Source organism: Erithacus rubecula, assembly GCF_903797595.1.
Source record: "Erithacus rubecula genome assembly, chromosome: 2".
NCBI classification, from domain to species: Eukaryota; Metazoa; Chordata; class Aves; order Passeriformes; family Muscicapidae; genus Erithacus; species Erithacus rubecula.
This window is the reverse complement of record NC_136685.1, coordinates 96,345,187-96,367,416: the sequence shown is the minus strand read 5'-3', so window position 1 is coordinate 96,367,416 and position 22,230 is coordinate 96,345,187. Positions and strand designations below refer to the sequence as shown.

Below are 22,230 nucleotides of genomic sequence, written 5' to 3'. Positions count from 1 at the left end.
AGCATTCTTTGGTTTTTGTGTTGCAGAATTTCATCTGTCTCTAAAAAAACCTGTCATTTAATTTAAAAACTCTGTTTGACTCTCTTCCTGTCTGCTGGTCCTGCTCTTACATTGTCCATTGCTTTGCTGCCAGCACAAAAGAGGCAAGTGTCTATGTGATGAATTTGACTAAAGTGATCAATTAACAAAATTGTTAATTTTGACTTGACTTTTCTGACACCTGTTGTAGAATAAAACAGGATGAGGGGGAGGCAGGATGGTGCAGGGACAGCAGAAAAACAACCTCTAGTAGAAAGAGTGCATTGATTTTTTCAGCAACACAGATTTATGCTATCCTGAAATTAATTTATCTGGCCCACATCTAAGCAACAACATCCCAAGAAAAGATGTGTTATGTACACAAAGGCAGAAACGTCACTTCTTGAGACATGGAATGCTCAATCTATATCAATTAAGGAAGTGATATTTCAGACAAGGGTAATGTTGGAAAGGTTTCTGGGTAAACGTGTGCACCTTCAGTTATGTACATCACAATTACCCTCTTCTGAATTAGGTTTATAAAACAAGCTGGATGTTGAACCTAGGAAATATCTTATGCCCAATTTTAGGGAGTTTCAAGCACAAGGAAAAGCCATTGAGTATCATGAAGAGGTTACATATTAGGGGATGCCAGCTAAGGGGATGCTGTGCTTTTGGGTCATTCACATAAGATAATAAAGGTCTGAAATCCATGTTATGTTGTGGCTTTTTGGAAAATTTCATATGGATAGCTTGGCTTGAGGGGACTCTGTGAAGTTAACAATGAAGGCATATTGGACTTCCATGAATGAGTTCTCTCAGTGAGTGATTGAGAAAATCAGTCTTGTGCTATACTGATTTCTCATCTCAAGCCTATGTTTTGGTTAGCATGGGAATTTTTCAGAGAAATGCTCAAGTTGTCTAAAAAGCTTCCATTTTTACCCCTTCCTTATGCTGTTATAGTTGTTAAGAAAACTTGAACTAATAAAGAGCATAAGAAAAATTGAATCAACTAGCTTATTATGAAGAAATCTCTAGAAGAGTCTTGCACATATTATTTGCCAAAGTTGTTGGTAAGGCCCCTTCCTGAACCTGCTTGGCTGGAGCATGGGAGACAATCATATTAGCAGGAAAAAAAAAAAAGCTCAAACCTTCATTAAAGTGAAAATAAAGACTTTGTATATACTGCCTGACCATTTAAGGGTCTATGATGCTTTTTCCGTAACAAAGCTTTCAGGGTTGGCTGCTGGGGACTGAGGGCATTGCTCTGTCAGTGCTTTCAGCCTACATGAAGGACAGCAATACAGTTTATTTATGAGCCTGCATTCTACTTGCTCCTTAGAAAACCTCATCTATGTTTGCTCTTCCTTAGCTAACAGAGGAGAAAATTGCCATTAGTCTGCTGGCAGGCTGTCAGTAAAATATTGTTTCAAGTTCTCTGACTAGAAAAGAGATGTTTTACTTTTTTGTGTGTATGCTTCTTTCCTGTCTTTTCACTCTTTTCACCCATCTTACTTTTGTCTTTTTAAATTGTGCATTCTACTCATAGTACTTTAAAGATACAACTGGTTTAACAGGGTCCTCACTGATTAAACATGCAGTAGAAATGTATCAGTGACTTTCTCAAGGCACAACAGTGTGCTCTGCAATAGCCACAGTAAGGCAACAGTAAAAGCTTAAACATAAGGCTATTTATGTAAATTTGAAAATTAGTTGCCCTGATTTGTGGTGAAAATCAGTTTAACATTCAGGTTTTAGCACTACCACTTAAATGTTTTCGGAAACTCCTTTGAGATTGGTGAGAAGTAATAGACTTTCCATTTGTGATATTTCAGTGTATAATTTTTGCAATGCCAGGTATATACAGTTGTCAGTTTGGTGGATATTCAGGGATATCTGAGTCAGGGCCAGAGTGTGGTTCTGTATCAGCGAGCTCTGAGCTCTGGAATGCTGCCAAAGTTTCACAAGCTAAGCCCAAGGGAAAAGCCTGAAGTGGACTGAAGTTGCTCTCTCTGATCCTTCAGCCTGAGCTCTGAAAGAGGAGCAGGGAGCAGGAGATCCTCTAAAACACTAAATATGACAAGAGGACTCTTGGGGGGTAGGAAAGCAGGGATTGCTGCAAGCACGTAGCTCTCATTTTACCAAGAGGGACAAAGAAGCCTCCAGGATGTGCTGGATCTGTAAGAATAGACTCTCTTGAATTAATAAATCCTGATTTATATGCAAGGTAGCTATGCATGTCTAGCTCATACTGGTCTTAGCAAATCTTTTATAAAAGAACTTTTCAGAAGATGTAGACTAGGCTTTTTAAATATTTTAATGGGAAGAAGCACTTGAAAGTAAGTTTTTCATGTATAGTGAGTCCTAAATTTCTCTTACTTTACTTTTATATTCTCTTCCTTTAGCTTTTGAGAAGTAAGATGTCTTAATCACATTTCAGGACTGGTGATTTAAATTATCCTCACAAATGTTTCTCCATGACAGAAAGTGGGTGTTAGAGTCAAATCTTGCAGGGGTAATAAGGAATCCTGTTCTAATCAGTAATAGCTAAGGAATTGAATAATATTTTCTTCTGGAGAAGAGTATGTAAAAGCTAATGTAATGTCATTCATGTTAGTGAGCTGAAGAATATATAAAAGCTAATGTAATGTCATTCATGTTAGTGAGTTGGGCTGGCATGGCAGTCATTCCACAGCAAAGCTCTGCTCCCAGCTGCTCTCACAGGAATCTCTGCTAACATATTCATAAGTGATTGAGAGACGAAGATGAACATGGAGATGATATTATTTGCAAATGCAATGTGATTATTTAAGGAGATCAAATGAAATGTCACGTTTAAGGATTTTCTGAGGGCCTCCAAAATGCTGAATGACTGCACAGTAAAGTAGTAGGTGGAATTAAATAGCAATACTCACAAAATAATTCGTGCTAGAACAAACTAACCTTAATTATGTGAGCTCAGCAATGGAATGTGGTGGCACTGAGCTGAAGAAATTGCACAGTCATTGTAAATAGCTTTTGTAAAACAGTTCAGTGCTCAGAAGTGGCCAGAAATCCCAGTGGATGGGAGTAGCTGTGGGGAGAGGAGGTAAGACCAGAAGAGAAAGCATTATGCTTTATGGTTTATCTGCTTCCTGAGCACTCCATGTGTGTTCAGTTCCTGTTCCTCATGATTAACTTAAATTGGATAAATACAGGTCACTGCAACAGGGAGGATTACAAGTATGGATTAGCTTTCCTACATGGGGCAGCTAGGCATGCCAGGAAAAAAAAAACTGAGAGAATATGAAGGTATTTTTATAAATATATGATTATGCAGCCATAAGAAGCAGCAGGTGGTTAATAAATTGATTCTTAAATGAAATGGAAATACATCAAGGACTTTCTGAGATAAGGCTGTTTTTACAGCTCCAGAAGTCCCCAACATGTCTGTCATTGGAAGCTGTGGCTCTGTTAGAGTAATAATTACTACAGAGAAGTTCTGCTTTTCTGTGCTGCTCTTGAAAGCACAGTGCTGAACTAGCTGGTCTTATGTGCCATTTCCCAGCTTGATTTACAACTTCTTTCCCTAATTATTTCATCACTAGTTTATACCCTATATTCAGAGCAACAGGAAATTGCTAGTGAAAGTAATCACAGACTCACAGAAACATTAGGCTGGAAAAAAAAATATAAATCTATCATCAGCTGAGTGGTATACAGTCATTCTAAACTTTGTAATCAGATTCCATGAAAATTAGAGTGTTAACACACAGATGGCAGTAGATGACACAAGCCAATATTTCAACAAATTCTCAAAAAACTTCTTGATTAACTGTCAAATCAAGTCAAATTAGGGTAAGCCATTAATTAAGATGGCTCTTTTAGCCATCAGTAAGCATTGTGAATATTTTTTAATTTTATTTTTTCTTAGTAATAAGAGCTTTCTGGCCAGAAATTTTAGTCAGTATGTCTTTAAAAAAGAAATTCATTGTTGGTATCCAGTTTTAAGAAAAAGTAACAGTAATTTAGCATTGGTGAGCTGCTGATGTTTCTCAATTTATACACAGATTAAAAAACTCAGAATTCATGTAAAAACACTTTGCTTTTTCTGCCTGTGTTTCTTAGGACTCACTGTTTCTAAGATATAATTATTGATGTGTTTGCAGAAAACATTTAGAAGCACTCATAAATTAAAATTCTATGAAGAAACATTGTAGTATTGCAATATTACAGTTTGAAAACTTATTTTTGGGGAATGGAAAACTAGTTGCTTTTTGTTGTTTTGGTTTTTTTACAAAAAATCTGTGTAAAAAGACACTAAAATCATTAATAGTTTAGTTAGAAAGAATTTAAATCTATTAAATAAGTTAATAGAACTTAAAAAAAAAAAAAAAAGCCTTAGTAATGTAGTGGTGCTGTGTTATCTCAAGAACTTTGCAAGGAAAACCATCCAAAGTGCCATCTCTCTGCAGGTAGATACTGTTTTTCTGATCAGCACATGTCATGCTCACAGCTGTCATTATGTCCTAATAGTATAAGTGTTTGTGATTTTCTTTTAATAGAATGCACAGGCATTTGGTAAGAAATATGGGAAAGGGAAAACAGAATTAAAGAGGATGTAATTGGAATGTCTGGTTCTCATGAGCACAGCCAGTGAGCATTGCAGTATATCTGGCATATGTTGAGGGGAATTACCAAGTTTCTGTCTGTCCCTCTCTTATTAATAGATTCTATTTCTAAATGATCAAAAAAAGTGCAACTAATTTCAGTGAGAGTCAGATCTGTTCCTATTTCTCAGCTTTGTCTGATGAGGAGAGCCAAGCTGCTCAGGGAATGTTTGGCTCTGTCTTCTTTATCAAAGAAAGAAACTAAAAATGACAGGAGTGCCAAATTTAAACTTTTCATAAATCAAAATTATTTTGCTACATTTCTATATTTGTTCAGTTGGAAGTATGGAATAAATCCCTGGTAAGGTATTACCCTACTCTTTCAGCACTAAGCCCAGTGAAATCTGATTATAGACAGTAGAGAATAGCACATGGGCATAGAGCTTTTTGTCCTTTCCATATGTAGCACAGAAATTGAGTTGTCCACCTCTTTGCATAAATACAAGTTCACAGAATCTGGTTTCTGAGTCATCTGTGGCATTTTGATGGCCCCTCCTTTACTGCATCTGCAAAAAACTTCTGTGTGAGTATGCATTAGTTCTAGTTCCATGGTTATTTCAGAAAGGTGGCTTTTTTATCCTTTCTTCATTTCTCTGCAGCAAGGCATTGTTTCATAAGTTCAGTCTTGATGAAAGAGCCCAGCAAGCTCTCAGCTACAACATTATTCTTCATTAATGTTATGAGAACAGTAATTCATTTTTCAATGTGCTTTTTTTTTGAAGAGCTGATAACATTAAAAACATCTACCCAGTGCATGTCACTGATGAGCAGTTACTTATATTAAAAGCACTTACTCTGTATCTAGCACATTTTGCATTTATGTCTATTAAAATGCATGAAACATCTATCATAACATTTTAAGCACTCAGTAGCTTATTACTGGAACCACATAACTGCTTCCTTATTATCTCTTCTTGACAATAACTTTAATGAATTATATTCAGGTAGCTGTTGAAATTTCCATCCAAGCACATTACTTTTTTTGGATGACATGTCAAGAGGTTAACTTATGCTCCCTTCCAGCTGATTTCAAGGCCTCAATCCATCAGACAAGTCACTTCAAAGGAGATATTGCTCTGTTGAGCTGAGACATCAAGATAAAGTTGGCTTTCTGAGATGCAGTCCCCTTTGGGAAGTGTGCAAGGAATTCTTCAGCAGTTATTTGTCTAGGCAGTCTTGAAGCAACAAGACACAAGATGAAGACCAAGACATGGAATGAGGAAAAGCAATTAAAGAAAAAAGGGAGCTGTGGTTCATGTAGCTTATAATATTCTTTGGTATTATTTCTTATTCATTTTATATTCTGTCAGATTTTCCTACAGGGAGTGAAATGCATGTATGTAGAAATAAAATTTCATTAGGTAAAAGTTCCTCTCTGTCTCTGCACATTAAGGCTTTTCTCACTAGTAGTAAAATCTGTCTGGAAAAGAAAGCTCAAACAGGTAAGTCAACAATTCCATTTTCACTTACATGCCATGAACTGTTTATATATGACTTGTGGAAATGAGATCAAAAGTAAAAAAGAACAATCATGCTTACTGCCATTTAAGGAGTTAAAGTCCTACAAAAATTTAAGCTCTGTAATTGTTGAGTATTGGTGACAATTGCCTGCTGAATTTTTGTTGTGGTTACTGGTATACTTTGAACTGTCTCTGCAGTTTTTGCTGTGTAACATTTCAGCAGCTTGAAATCAAGTCTGCTGTTTCCTGGGAGGAAACAACCACACCATTTGCTCTGGGGGAAGAAGTATTCTTGCATCTCCAGCTAACAGGAGACAGCTGACACCATCACTGACATGATACAAGACACTTAGAAACTCAGCTGATGAGCTAATTGGCTGTGAATAAGAGCAGCACCACCTCTGAAAGTCAGCAACACAGATTCTTGATTCCCTAAAATTGCATAAATCAAGATACAGAGCACACCTTGAGAAAGTGCAAGTAGGCACTTCTGTCAAGAAGCTTACTTGTTTTGTTAAGTAAAAAATTGTCAGTGGCTGACACTGAGCACAATCCTAAAGAGATAATAAATGGCTCAAGAGCATTGGAGAGCTTCTCTCAATGTTAAAAACAATTCCATGAGCTAAGGCTATGCTTTTCTACTCAGGCATACAAGAGTATACCCACCAAAGTCATTGGAGGCTGATCATAGCACTGGGATCTACCTTTGTATTCATCCATTTGTAATTTCTGAAAACAATCTGCAATGTCAATATTAGTCCTCATTCCCTGACTCCTGTCTACCTAGAAATATCCAAGAATAAGCAGTGTCAAGAAATTGTGCTTTTTGATCCATTATAATTATAAAAATATTTTTAAACAGTTAAATAATCAATAATAATAAACCTTTAAATATTATTGTCATTATTCTTAATTAGGCAAAATGTTGTGATTCAGCATTTAAATTACAAAAAAAAACCTCAAGCAAACAACAAATAAAGAATATGAGTGTGAGATTTAGTTGTAACTATTTTATAACAACTGCTTTTGGGATGAAGACACCTGTAAATCAAGAGGAGCCTATTCTTAAAATAAAGTCACAGTCCAAATTCTCTTCCTTTCTTTGCCATCTAGTTTCCAATCTGCTTATTCTTAAGAACATTATGCAAGATATAAGGGTAAAAGGAAATATTTAAGTTTGGGGTTTTTTGTTATGTTAATTTAACTAAACATATAGATTTTTCTTTTATAAAAAAGGCAAATTTTGGATAAGCATACTTAAGTTGTGCTTAGTTATATTTTAAAATGTAATGAGTTTTGACATCCATGGTTTTGATATAAATGGGCACAGTCAATATCAGTATCAGAAAGGCTAATGTGTCAAATCTGTTTATGCTTTTTTTTTTCCTGTTGTCACTTATAATCTTGCCAATGTACAATAAATATTCCAATTCTCTCCATGTAAAAAAAAAAAAAAAATGAAATCATCAAATGTGTACTTATCTTCTCTACAAAGATTGCTGTAAGTTAGGTTATTTTTAGTTCACTGGGTTTAATTGGAAAGAAGTAGCACAGGTTCTTCAGGCTCCTAAGGGTACATTTGGGGATCAGCTGCATCTGTTGCCTGGAGCACCTTTGTCTCAGTATTTTTTGTTTATTTTTTATCAAATGAATGACAATGATTAAGGTCCAGATTATCCAAGTTTTTTAGATAGGCATCTTGCTGTGAAATCCTTCTTCCAAGTCATGATTCTTCCAGATCTCTTGGGCTCAGAGGAGACAGCAAAATTCCCCTGGAAGCTGAGGGTACCTTATTTAAATTGATGTCTAAGGAAATGGAAATTATCAGGTGTAGCACATTCCATTTCTTTGAAAACTTTGAGGAGTGTTCTTGCTGCTCCTAGAAATCCATGACAGGGAAATATACATTTCTGCTTCTGTGTTTTTTAAGGTTTGGGTCTTTTGGTTTGGTAGTCAAGACTAGAATAAAGAGTCTGCTGAGGTAAAAATCAAACCCTTCTTGAGAAAGGAGAAACTTGAATTTATCTTAGGAATACTGTATGCCTCTACTTTAAGCCACGTCTCACAAAATAGTAGTATTGATGAAACACTGAATTTATGCAAACTTAATGATTATTAAATTCTGGCTGCCATTAAAGTCATATTTAAACAAGAAATATTTGCTTTTTAAAAAAAATGAATTTCAATATTGCTTAAAATTGGGGGTTAATGTCTATTTTAGTTATATTTTACACAGGAGTTGCCAAATTGCCTCATCAGTTCTCATGATTTTCAATCTTATTTTTTTTGTAGAGGGGGACAAAGTAAATAATAATAACTCCAGATGAATTAGCCATTCTTTTCTCTATCTGTCCTATAAAGTTTTTGTTAAATAAGACCTAAAAATAATTTTACATTGAAGCAATTTTTTGGAATTAGAAAGCTCAATGTAATGCAAAAATCCTGTGTGGGAGAATATCAGTCTTTTAAATGGATTAAAAATCCCCATTTTCTTTTTCATGTAATATGCAAGTTTGTGGTGGATGATATTTAAAAAAAATATATTCACATATCAAATGGGATAGGCTTGTGAAATAGCTGTTTTCCTAATGTCCAGCAGTAGCTTAGGTAGAATGAAGTCAATGGTATTGACTTGAAAGTGTTTGTGTTAAGTTTGACTTATAACAAAATGCTCAAACATATTAATCTTAAAAATTGTGGAATTTTTCATTATAGCAGCCATGTCAATGTCAAAACAAATTAAGATTTGTTAAAGCCACACAAGTAGTTTGTACAAGTGAATCTGTTGAATGCCAAGTCACACTGATAAATCTTGAGTGCACTGAAAAAAAAATAATCTGATTTAAGGCAGGATATGACCTTACAGTAAGTGCACATTTGTCTACCTGCAGCAAGTACAAAGTAAATAATCTTGCACTCAAGTTTTCTTTAAATTAGCATAGAATTGCCATGTATTGAAAGTTCATGCTCACCTCACCTACAGCAAAGTCAATTGTCAGGTTCATCATGGTTTCTGAAAAAGTGTCTCAGAGCATTCAGCAGTGAGCTGGCAAAACAACAACCATATTTGTTCAAGCTCATTGACTTTGATTTAGTTCAGGGCCTTGGGGTAGATTCATACAACCTTTAGTAGTTTTAGCACATTTTCTGACAGTCATGATCCTCAGAGAACAGTATGAAACTACACTCTTATAAAAATACAGGGATCTAGCTGATTTCTGGCTTTAGCTGCTTTTAAAAGATACTTTTCTTTCAATATTTCCAAGAAAAAGGTAAATTGCATGTCCTTAGGGCTGTTTGTGTTTCACTTGCTTAGATAGATGAGTTACAAAACTAAATTAAAATGCAACTGATTTTAAGCCATAAATGTTTTAAGTCATACATTGAGAGACAGATGGGTCAGACATTTCATAATGTAGTAGCAAGATCATTTTTATCCTCTCGTGTGCTCTAAGTACACAGAGAGTTGTAATTGCAACTTCAAAACCCCTTTTTTCAGGAAACACAGTTCAAATTGACCAGCAAGGCACCTTTTTGAGAGCTTCTGTCTTCTACATATCCTTTGGTCTAGCAGGGATGTCTAGAGTCCAAGACTTGCAACTCAAAACATTTACTGCTTTCTAAAGTTTTTCTTTCTTTCTCCATCTTGCTGAAATTGAGTACTGGTCCAAACAGTACTATCTATTTGTAGATAATAGGTTTCACAAGACAGTGGCTCATCATCATCAGCACCTTTTTTGGCAGAATCCTTAGATTTAATTCAGTTCAATAGATCTACTTGTGTTTTGTCTTCCCACCTGGGTCTACTGGTTCTGTTTAGACATCAGCTGTGTCACAGTGAATATCTCACAGCTTAAAAGAAATAAATGGATCAGTATGTGTGATATTGCACCCCAAATTAAACAGTTTCCAAAAGAAGGACAAAGCTGGGAGTGGAAAAATTCACAGCAACTCAGACTATTGTCAGGGAAGCAATTTTGGAAAAAAAGAAGAGAACCAAACAAATGAAAACTCTGTGCCCTCAGAGCTGGATATGGTGCTTGATTCCTGGATTGGTTGTTTTTATATGCTTGCATGGATTTTTCTTCCCCAGTGAATTCACTGTGCATGCTCTTTCTCCTTGCTAGTGAACTAGATCAATATTAAAGGCAGTCTGTTTGTAGTTTGGTCATGTAGGGGAAGCCAGTAGAATTTTCAAAAGTATCTTGTTTAGCTTTCTGCATTTCTGTATGAGAAATATAGATATGCCTCAATGGAAATATTTAATATTATATTCCTGTTATTCTGAAAAATATGATCAAATCTATTCTTATAGCAGGAATGAAGGCTGACGAATGAAATTAGCAGCTCCAGTCTCCTTCATTTTAATTTCTGAAATGTCAAATTTTGTTTAAAAAAAAAGGGATAAAAATACACTTAACTGCCAATACATTACCCCAATTGCCAAAAGCAATTTTGACTATAATAAAACTATTGTGGGCTGAAGCATTTGGATCAAGTGATGCAAGATTGATATGTTTTTCTTGATACAATTCAGTGAATGTGCTATTCTTGTGGAATTTTCCATATGAGTCTGTTAGGGAGAAAATACAGTCGACAAAATTTATTTGGCTTTCAATTAGAATTTTTTTTTTTTTCCAAGCTATCCTATCAATTAGCTGTAAATGATAACCTGATACACATTCTGATGTTTAAAAAGCAATGTAATTTTTCTGTTGGCAAGAAAACTGTTCAGCCAGATAATTTTGGCATGATACAGGCACAGTCATTTAAAATGCAGTTGATTCTCTATATTAATTGACATTTTAAGATCAGCTGTGCTAATGAGTGTTTCAGAAAGCCAGTAACATTTCTGCAGCCAGCCACAGAAAGGAGAAGGAAGGTTAAGATGCCTTACCCTGTATGTCTTGTGTTTCTGTGTTTTACTGTGGAGGAATCTCTCCTGAACTTTTTGTGCTGCAGCCTGATATGTAATGCAGATGCCTCATGAGGTTTGCACAGAGATTGTGAGTCTGGCTGAGTGCTGGAGCAGAAGCCTCAACCAGAGGCATGTAAAATTTACTCTGGAAAGCAGGATAGCTGAGATGGCACAGAGTCCTCTTGTTCTGCACCAGGTATTTGCAATGATGTTCATGGGTGTCTCTCAGACCCATGCAGCTGTCCATATATAGCAAGCTGAATCATAAAATATTTATTATTTTAGCTAAAATCTTGACAACCCTGACTTAAAGAAACATTGTCTATTAAGTGAATTGATCTCAGGGTTTTGTCTTCTTGTCCAAATGTCTTTTTGTCTATATGCCACCTGAAACTGATAGCTGTAGTATGCACAGTTTTCCATTAGCAAACCAGGCTGAAACCACTGATCTTTCATATGCTGACTAATAAATAAAAAGTAGTGATTTGCCTGTATCTGGCTTGTGTTCCATTGGTTAGTATAGCATTCAATGAGCCACCCAGTCTTCCTTCCTAGTCTCTGTTTATAGCGCCTCTTTCTATATTTCATGTTTCATATCTATTTTGATGGCAGAATTGAATGCTCCAAGCATTTTGGTACATGACAATGGTAGTGGTGGATGGCATTGTGAGAAACAAATTCAGACAACTCATTTTGAACATGTTTTGCTACATGCAAGAGCTAGTATCTAATTTCAAAATCATCAGTTCTGCTCAAGTAATCGGTTAAAAGTAAAGTATCACAGGATAGATATTTTTAACAGGAAAAATTTTGTGTATTAAAGTTCATTGACTGATTCATTGCAATTCAGCAAATCTTCAGCACTTGAATTAGGCTGAATAAGCTCCTCATAAGGTAGTGAAGAGAATAGATATCTCCAGAGAAACTTAGAATATTCAGTGCACTGGAAGTGTGATTTTTTTTTTTTTCTTCAGGAAATTTATACTTTTTTCTTTTATTTTGAAAAGGTTGTTAAGTTCCAGCTGAGGTTATGACAACAAAGTAAGCTCAGCTTTAGATGCTAAAGTAAACATTTAACTGGGAATGTTTGGGGCTTTATATGTCCTAGTTCATAATGAATTGCACCATCAAGATTTGTACCTGTATTGACTGACTGCACAGTCTGCATTTTGCTTTGTAAAAGGATATTTGTACAAGCAATTACCTGCCTCTAAATGGCTGTGGAAATTTTATTGGCATGATGGACTCTGAGCAAACTGTGGTAGCCATAAAAGTGCCAGTGCTTCTTTTATTTGGTGGTATCCTTTTTCTCTGAGGATATCTATCTCATCTGTTAGTTATTTAAGCCTTTAAAAATAGGTAAAGAGCTGAACATAGATGTTGATAATAAATTTAATATTTAAGCAAGAGGACATACTTAGTGGATTTTTTTCCAATTTGCATCTTGTCTCAGAAAGAAAAGGTTTATGATTAAGGTTTTAGTATCTGAGAGAATCAGTAGCTCAGAAAGTGAGCCAATGCTCACTGGATGTGTGAAGCAAAATAACTATGTCCTGTCTAGAAACAGACAGATGAGTTCCAGTGGAAGGGTAGTATGGGAAATAGAAGTGGAACATAAGTTTGGAATAATTGTATCAGTCCATGTAAAAAAAAGTGTGTGTGTGTGTATATATATTCTTTTAATTGGGACTCTTGCTTTTCTTCTTGTGGGAGATATAGAACAATTTTAAAAATCAAAACTGGTGGCAGTATGCAAATTCTTATTTAAATACACTTATTTAAGAGCACTTTCTGCTGGTGTGATTTAAATGGAGTCAGATCAGTGTAAAGTCAGAATAAAACTAGAGAGCCAATGATTTAGTAGATATGAATTTATAGTAGATTCACCATAAGAACTATAACCAGGCCACAAGAAGACTCTGTATCATTATGATCTCAATATTATGTTTAAATTAATTTCAGGTCAATATATTTGAAAAACAGTGAGGAAAGTACTAATATGAACTATGTTCCAGGTTGACCAATGCCATTTAACCAGGTATGGGAAGAGTTTTCTTCTAAAGTTCTGGTAGTCTTGTGGTATCAAGGGGTTCCTACATGTTTTTGTGTTTAAGTATTTAGACAATTTTCTCCTAAATACTCCACTCACAAACAGAGTTGCTGCTTTTCTGTGTGCCATGTCCTTGGCCAGGAAGCAGCCCAGGCACTGCATTCACACAGGAATGGTGAGCATCCTTATCTCCCTCCTCAACTGCCATGGAAAGCTATTTTGCTATGGGACAGGCAGATGCACAGTCCCTGGGCACTGGACCTTGCTATTTTGTAGTTTCTTGTACTCTCTCTGACAATTCAAAAGGCCTTTTTCTCTGTTGGAGTTCCACCCCAGGAAAGAAAGGTCTCTTTTCCATGCAAGTGGATAGTTTCTCCAAGGCCAGGACTCTTTTCAGAGCATTGCTCCCATACCAAGGCTTTCCTTTTCCAAGCCCTTTCACCAGGGGTCTCCTTAATCTTCTTTTGGATTGCATGCAGTGGGAACAGAGTTCTGATCTGATATTTTACTAGGACTGTCTAGCAAGGAAAATAGACTGATGCACAGGAAAACACACATTTAATTTTACAACAGGAAGAGTTTACAAGTCCCCCAGCCTTTAAAAGAGAATAGATAGATTTGGCTGTGAATGTGAGCAGCCAGAATGGATTTGATGTTAGTATACACTGAGGCACATTTACACGAAAGGGACACTACAGAGGGTTGTTAATGTGAGAGTAAATTAAAATTTCATATGCTTTTAGGTCTTTTAGAGATCTGAAGAGAGATAATGGGACTAAGTGGTTCAACTACTTTAAAAATTTAAAGGAAAAAGAGGTTGGACTAACAAATAACTGTGAATATGTTTACAATAATATTAAATGGTGCCTAGGCAGGTCTATTGACTCTCACTAAGATTTTGCTCATGTTATTTCAGTATTTTTTATAAATCTATCTGTTGTCTCCAAATCTAGGTAGAAGCTGGTTCCATTGAAATGTCTAAAAGAAATGGCTTAAATTTTTAGTCACTGCATGCATACCAGCACATTCAAAGATAATATTATTCCCTTAAGCTTTATGCAAAACTGGTCTTGTCAAAGAAAGCAAACATCTAGGGTATAGAATGATTCTGGTAGTTCACCCCAATCACCTGCTCCTGCTGGGTTCAAACACCTTTCCTAGCTTGGTGTCAATACAAACACACAGAGAAACAGTGTTATGGGACTCTCACTGCTTTTGCTTTGCATTTTTGTTCCTGGAGATCCCTTGGCATGCCCAAAATAGCAAAGGTTGCATGTAAAAGCAGGGCAATAAACCAGCAGCAATTAAAAAAAAATGCTGACAGAAGATGGAAAACATCTGAGGTGGAAACTGTCCAATATGCTGAACAGCTACATCAAGCTCTTAGCGTCCTTTTCCCTCTGTGCAGTTCTGAAGTCAGAGAGGCTTTGATTTTAGTCTTTGATTTTATTAACAGATCTCACTCATCACAGTTATCCTGTACTGGATGGAAAAGAATCCCAAGAGAAAAGTGGAAGAGTTTCACAGCTAGCTGCATGTCCCTTTCAGGGCAAGACTGACACATAGGTTAGAGGAGGGGGGATATCCACAGGCTATCTGGGTAACCCACTCCAGTGTTCTGCCACCTGCACAGTAAGGAACCTCTTCCTGAAGTTCAGGTGGAACTTCCTGAGCCTCAGCTGTGTCCTCTTGTTTGTGCTCTGAGCCCTCCCTGCAGACACTGACTGACACTGATGAGGTTCCCTCTCTGCTCCAGGCTGAACAGGCCCAGACCTTCATCCTTCCCTCATCAGAGAGATGTTCCTGTCCCTTGTTCATCTCTGTAGCCCTCCTCTGGACCAGCTCCAGGAGCTCTGTGTTTCTCACACACAGAGGAGTCCAGAATTTAATTGACAACTTTTAGTTATTGGCAGCATTTCTTCTGCTACAGGAACTAAAAAATAGGCCAGGGAGGTCTCTGTTTTACAAGACTGTAATTTGAATATTGCAGATTAGCTTTGCCTTTTGGACAGTCACCATATGAGTTTTGATCAATTAGTCCAGCACTTGGTCTATCATCTATTCATGTCAATGGCAGTACAAAGTCAGGGTTTTTCTTTCTTTCATTTCTTGGTCAACAGTGAAAGGGACAAAAATAGCTGACAAAAATAGCAGATTTAAAGAAAAAACAAACAAACCTTCATCCATTAAATGAAAAAGGAAAATACGGTTTAACAACAGAATGTACTGAATCTGAATATTAGCAAGTCATCTAGATCAGGTAATAGATGATGTTCTGAGAAATCCTAATAAACAGAAGCTAAACAGAAAAGTAGACATAGATTAAGACAAATACAACACTCATGCACATACATTTACGACTTTTTATTTTCCACCTAATTATTTTTAATAAAGGAGCAAAGATCCAGTCTTGTAAATCCGTACTTGAAGTTCTTTTGGCTCAATAATCCCTTTTCCTAAAGATCTGCATAAAACTGAAAAGTGAATAATTAAATCCATGTTGACTGTGCCTATTTATGAAAACCTGGTGTATTTACAATGTGTTTACATAGTTAAATAGACATTAGAAGTGTTTGATTGTGGTAGTTCTATAGTATGCAGTATACAGTAGCTCTATATTTTGCTTATACTTAGTAATTTTCTTGCTTGATGTGACTTTTGGCGAGTTTTAACATTTGCCCAGCCAGTCTCTCTGTTTCTCTCTTTCTCTGTGAGGTTCACATGTAAACTGCTTTAAAGATTGCATAATGACTGTTTGGCATGTCCTACAGGCAAAGGCCCAGAAACCCTTTTTGCTGGCTATAACCTCAATGATAATGAGTGGCACACAGTGCGTGTGGTGCGGCGAGGAAAAGGTTTAAAGTTAATGGTGGATGACCAGCAGGCTGTGACAGGTACTGTGGCATTGTCATTCCATGATTCTGTCTCACTGTGGGGGGAAACACAAAACTAAACAAAAAAAAAAACCAAAAAACCCACAAAAAACCAAAAAAACAAAACGAAACAAACAAACAAACAAAAAATAAAAAGAAAAACAAACAAAACAAAACAAAAAACCTACCAAAGAAAAACCCACCCAGAAGTAAAATGACTTTATCTAAGAGAAACATGCTTTTTTCCCCTTTTCTTGGGTCAGATTCAAAATTCACCTTATGCATCTTGGAATGCTGCTACAAGAAGTGTGTTGTTGCTCTTGATTTTAATGTGGCTGTAAGGTTGCAATTGAATTTAATGAAAACCTTCTTGCTGACTTAAATTAATGTTTTTATGCATGTGATTTGATACACCACTATTGAGAAGGCAAGCAAGATGCTTTTGGCAACACATGGTTAGGGCTAAACTCTAAGCCAACTGCTGGAAGAAAGAATTTAATAAACATTTGAAGGATGTTCTAGTATGGTTTGATTTATCAGAAATGTTAATAGAGAATACATTGTTTTTGTCCTCAAGACAATGCTTACATGCATGTTGTAAATAGCAACTAATCTGGCTTTTGGCCCCATCTTCTTGCACAGCAGAATGTGCCTTAATTTTTTGTTAGCAATTTAGAATTATCCTTTGGTTTTGTGTGGCATTAAACAATTTTTATCATTGGTCCTAACCTTTGTTTAAATGGAAGCAAGTTAAATGTTTTGTGTTTTTTTTCAAGGAGGACTGTAACTTTTTTAAGAATCCCTTTTCACCCCAGCAGAGCACTGAGGGTTGTATCACTGGTAGAAAAATAATTAATATAGTTGCAAGAACATATCTTCTAGAATCAGAAATTACAAATATATTTTCAAGAGCTGAAGTCTGTTTATGTTATGATGCCTAAGGTCATTTTCACAAGAATGTAGATGGCCTAAATAATTGATTTGCTTTTTGATAATAGATTTATAGTATTGGAGGAAGTATACTACAAAATATTATAATCTTGCTGCTTCAGCTGCCACTCAAGGCAGATTCTAACATAGAGAACATTGTTTAGATCAAAATCCAGGGCAAGATCCAAATGCACAATTCCCAAACTCCTCATGCCAGAGTTCTAATTTACAAATACTGCAGGTTACATAAGCTGGGTCCAGCTTTCTAGTGCAACACTTACATTCTTTCCTCAACCCAGTGTCTACATCCAAAAATGGCCAGTTGACTTGAATTCCCTTTCAGTTCTTCAAGCTGGAAGTTGTCTGCATTTGCATAGTCCACAGGTGTTTAATGTTATTAATCCAAAAGGAGAAACTCATCCAAATATTTTGGAGGGAAAAAGACATCCTAAACTTCCTAAACTCCCTGTAGGAATCTGTGTGGCCAATCTGTGCCTTCCTCACCAGTGAGGAGGAAAGTGCCATATGAGAAGAAACAGAGGGAACTTTAAATATGGGTACTCTACTCTTAGTTCCATGAATGCCACATTTCCTACAAAGAATATCTTTATTGTTGTGTAAGTGGTGAGATTTTTTGGTTTGGGCTTTTTTGTTTGTGGAGGGTGGAGTATTTTTGCTTGTTTTGGGGTTTTTTCAACACTGAGTGCTTTAAAAGCCTTTAAAATTTTAAATTTCAAATGTGTGTAAAAGAATTTAATATATAGTAGCTTTGAATTTCCTGAAAGGATATGGCAAGGGTTGCCATATGAGATTAAAGTGTGCTCCTTCCAAACTGCTTAAAATTTTTCATTCATATGTCCCAACAATCAGAAATTTGGTTAAAATACAACCTCTTAATTTTTCATGTGAAAGGTTATTATAGTTTTATGAGGTGAATAAGGAAGTAAACTGACTTTCTACTAAAAATTCCAGCTTTCTCCTGCCACACATTGTTTTCCTTTTCTGATTCTGTTTGCTATGCTGTATATGAAAGAAACCACATTAGATGCAGAAAGGTTAAGCTGGATGAAAATCCATTACATAATTCAGCCTGATTTTCTAATTTTTACAGATTATAAAATATCACTTGTTCATTTATGAGTTGTGTTTGGTTCTCTTTGACAAATACATAATGTCTGCATGGATATATAATATAATTCAGTCATAACTAGCTTGCATTGGAAGCCATGCGGGTGATTTTGAAGAAATTACTCATCATAGAAGAGTTTAAATACTTAAATACTGATGAGCCTTATTTTCTAAGACTGTATAGAAGATAAAAGTGGTTGGAAGGTCACTAGGTTAGGATAACATAATAGCTTATGGTTATGAACAGAATTTTAATTGCCCTTTTGTATGATGTTTTTCCATGAACCTGACAAACTTAAAAAAAAACAAAACCAAAAAACAACAAAACTCATCAAATCCCCAAATGCCCAACACTGTAAGCACAAACTACTTTTTTTTTTTTTTTTTTTTTTTTTTTTTTAAACTTATTGCTGCATTTAAAAATCCTGTGGAGCATTATGTGAAGTCTCAAGTCCTGTTTGCATGTTTGTAGAACTGAAATGTTGCAGGAATATTTGGGATGTGATCCCAGATTCTGGAACATTTTTATTACTATGCTCAAGAAAGAAATACATTTGATGTAGTGGGGATATTGTGCTACAGGCCAAAGTTTGGTGGATTTTTGCCATGACATTATTGGAATGCTATCTGAAAACAAGATACAAGACTGGAATATATAATGTTACTTTCTGAAAATTTATTCTCAGCTGTTTATATATATATATATATATGTATAACACACACATATATATATATGTATATACACACATATATATATACAGCTCTTGTCCCAGCAAAAATTACACATTTGACTTTTTTCAATGAGCTCCCTGACTCATTGCTGCATGGAAGAACCCACTTTTGCTTGACATATTCAGGGAAAGTGGTATCTTCAGAAGTGATGTTTAGAAACAAGAACATCAAGAAGACTGTCCCTGGGAGTTAAGGTGCCTCTTGCAGTGCTCAGCCCCATGAGTGCAGATCACAGGTGATGGTGGTTTTCAATAATAAGTTCTCCTACAGAACTCAACCCAAGGCTAAGTAAGCTACTTGTAAATATTTGTCATAAGTTGTTAGAGCAATTTTTGTGCCTGAATGGTATTAAAACGCACAGAGCTATTTTCCCTTTGACTTCACTGGTGTCTGTACTTGTGTCTCAGTGCTGTGATTTAAACTTCTTATGAATTCATCTCCCTGGGCAAATCCCAGATATCAACATTTCTCTTTCCCTTGCCTTTTTCCTGTCATATACATGTCCACAGACACTTGCTTATGACACCTACAAAGGTACAGCTGTGTCAGCCTCCTCCAGGATCTGTGCACCACTCCTGACAAGTCCAGCCTGGGGCAGTGCTCTTGGAATTGTATGTCTGGACATGGACAGAGGGAACTTGGCTTGTCAACAGTTTTGCCACTATGGCAACTTGTAGAGCAGTTATATGGCAATATTTAGTCCAGCCTGGCTAGGTCTGCTCTTCACCTTCTCTGTACTCCATTGAGAGACATGAAACAGCTAAGGAATTAGGGAATCTAGGCCATGGTTTGCAAAAGGTACATCAAGTGTTTAAATTCATTAGTAATAAGAAGCTGTTATTCCACACAATGTGACCATGAATCAGCCCTGTGAAAATACTGCCCTACTTCTTTAAAATAAGCATAGAAAAAATTGGACATTCTGTCAGAAAAAAGGAACTCTTCAGTGAACACAATTTTGATGTGCTGGGTGAGGTATTTAGTAGCTAGCTTAGAAATTTACCTGACCTGTATGCAGAGTTGTCTGGCAGTGCTGATCCTTTCCTCCAGAAGAGCTTTACATCAGCAGATTTCAGGGTTCTTGCTCTGCAGGGGTCCTTGCATGACAAAGAGAGCTCAAAGGTGGCTGTGGGGCTTGCTCTTGACCACCTTTCTACCAGAAGCAAGTCCCTTGTTGTTTCCAGGATTACAAAACACTGGCATGCACCCTTCCTGCAGGCTTTCTGCCCAGCCCATCTCTTGGGCTCTGCCCCTTCTCCCATGGTTTATCCCCATGGTACAAAGCCAGTTGCTTCCAAGCAGCTCTCCAGTCACACAGGGCTTTGCAGCAGGGCTGGCATTAATGTGCCTAAGACAGCTGAAACAGGAATCTTTCTTACCACTAGTCAAATCATGAACATTGAAGCAAAACACATGGAATAAAATCTCTCAAGCTGTTCTGTTTCTCTTTCATGAGCCTCTGATATTGTTGGTTTAGCTCTGAGATTGGCCTTTGTGATCTTCATGTTAAGTAATTGTACTTGCTGATAGTAATACCCCACATCTGGTTAAGTGTAACTAAAGTGAGGGATTTTGTCAGCAGTTTAATGTACTCAGGTAAACTGTTTCAGTTTAGAAATCTTCCTATTGGCCTCATCCAAATGTACTGAATGCTTTGGAAAGACTCCTGGATTTACCAGTAATTAGGATGAATTTGGAAGAATTCCCTTTGGAGCCAACAACTGGCCTTGCACATTCTGAAAAGTGTGACAATGATACTGATACTTAATCACATGATGTGCTGTTTGACCTCCCATTTCAAACACTAACCCATGTTTTCTTGTTGCTGTTTAAAGGTCAAATGGCTGGCGATCACACACGGCTGGAATTCCACAACATAGAAACAGGAATAATAACAGAACGGCGCTACCTGTCTTCTGTGCCTTCTAATTTTATTGGGCATCTACAGAGTCTCACATTTAATGGCATGGCATACATTGACTTATGTAAAAACGGAGACATCGATTATTGTGAGCTAAATGCAAGATTTGGGTTCAGGAACATCATAGCAGACCCTGTAACCTTTAAAACAAAAGCAAGTTATGTTGCACTGGCCACGCTACAAGCGTACACATCTATGCACCTTTTTTTCCAGTTCAAAACCACCTCCCTGGATGGATTGATACTTTTTAACAGTGGCGATGGAAATGATTTCATTGTGGTTGAATTAGTAAAAGGGTATGTATGGATTAGCATAACAAAACCAGTCCATTCCAAATGTGTGTACAGGAGGAATACATGGGAAAGTTTAGGATGCAGATTTCCTCTTTGACTGGGTAGATGTGATCGATAAATGTTTCTTCATGTTGAACTTCATGTGCTTTATTGTGACTCTTTCTTTCAGATGAAGCTAGATGCCTGAAATGTATGAAAGTAAATAATAGGTGTAACTTCTCTCGTGTTTGCCACAAAGAAGTGCTAGTTTATAGCCTCCCTCTTGTTCTCTCTACGTATGTATGCATGTCTTGGTACATGGAGTTCTCATTGCTTTCCAGAAACTTGGGACTGCACCTCAACTCATCCAAATGAGTGGCAATTTCTTGGAATGGCAGTTGCTTCCCCATCTGGCATTCATTGTTGTCTTCTGGTTTTGCCAGCTCTGCTGAGGAGTACAAGCAAATAGAAAATATTAGGCATATTAATTATTGCCCCCTTGCTATGTAAAGAAAAAGGAAACTTTTCCAATTTTTTTTCTTTTGCCAGGTATTTACACTATGTATTTGACTTGGGAAACGGTGCCAACCTCATCAAGGGAAGTTCCAATAAGCCTCTGAATGACAACCAGTGGCACAATGTCATGATATCAAGGGATACCAACAACCTACACACTGTAAAGATTGACACTAAAATCACAACACAGAGCACAGCAGGAGCCAGAAATTTAGATCTCAAAAGTAAGTACAGTTATTGTTACATTATCTACAGTGAGAACCATTACAGAATAATAAACAGAATGAATAATGAATGTAAAGTACAATAGAATTTTGTTATACTGTGTGAAACCTTTTATTTTGTAATAATCAATATGATCACAAGTGATTACATCACCTTATTGGACAATCCCAGTTTAGTAATACCTCTGAACAGATAGGTAGAACTTTAAAAATGTGAAGATCCCATGGGAATAAAAGCCAAACAAACAAAAAAAAGGAAAATGGTAATAACACAAAGTGGCCCATATAAACCTAAAGGAGGCTTACAATGCCTATGTAAAAAGCTTGATTTTTACATGAACATAGGTTATGTAAGTAGCATAAAATACTCAGCTAAATATGTAATGTATCATAATTTCAGTTGCAGGTGGGGTAAAGTTTGTTTTACAGCACTAAACCTACATATTATAAATCCAGCTAGATTTCATTTTTTATAAATATATGTATATTTTAAAATAAGTGATAGTAATGAGTTTTATGGATGTGTTTCTGAAAGACTA

General features: G+C 36.3%; 1 protein-coding gene across 13 annotated transcripts in view; it reads left to right on the top strand.

Annotated features, from left to right (window-relative positions):
- Positions 1-22,230, top strand: part of NRXN1 (neurexin 1) — a 659,042-nt gene that overhangs the window by 288,451 nt on the left and 348,361 nt on the right. For all 13 annotated transcript variants that reach the window (XM_079298612.1, XM_079298607.1, XM_079298599.1 and 10 more), the window contains 3 exons: positions 15,867-15,989; positions 20,594-20,975; positions 21,501-21,691. In XM_079298612.1, the coding sequence (XP_079154738.1) occupies positions 15,867-15,989; positions 20,594-20,975; positions 21,501-21,691 (696 nt within the window). The remainder of the gene's footprint in view (positions 1-15,866; positions 15,990-20,593; positions 20,976-21,500; positions 21,692-22,230) is intronic.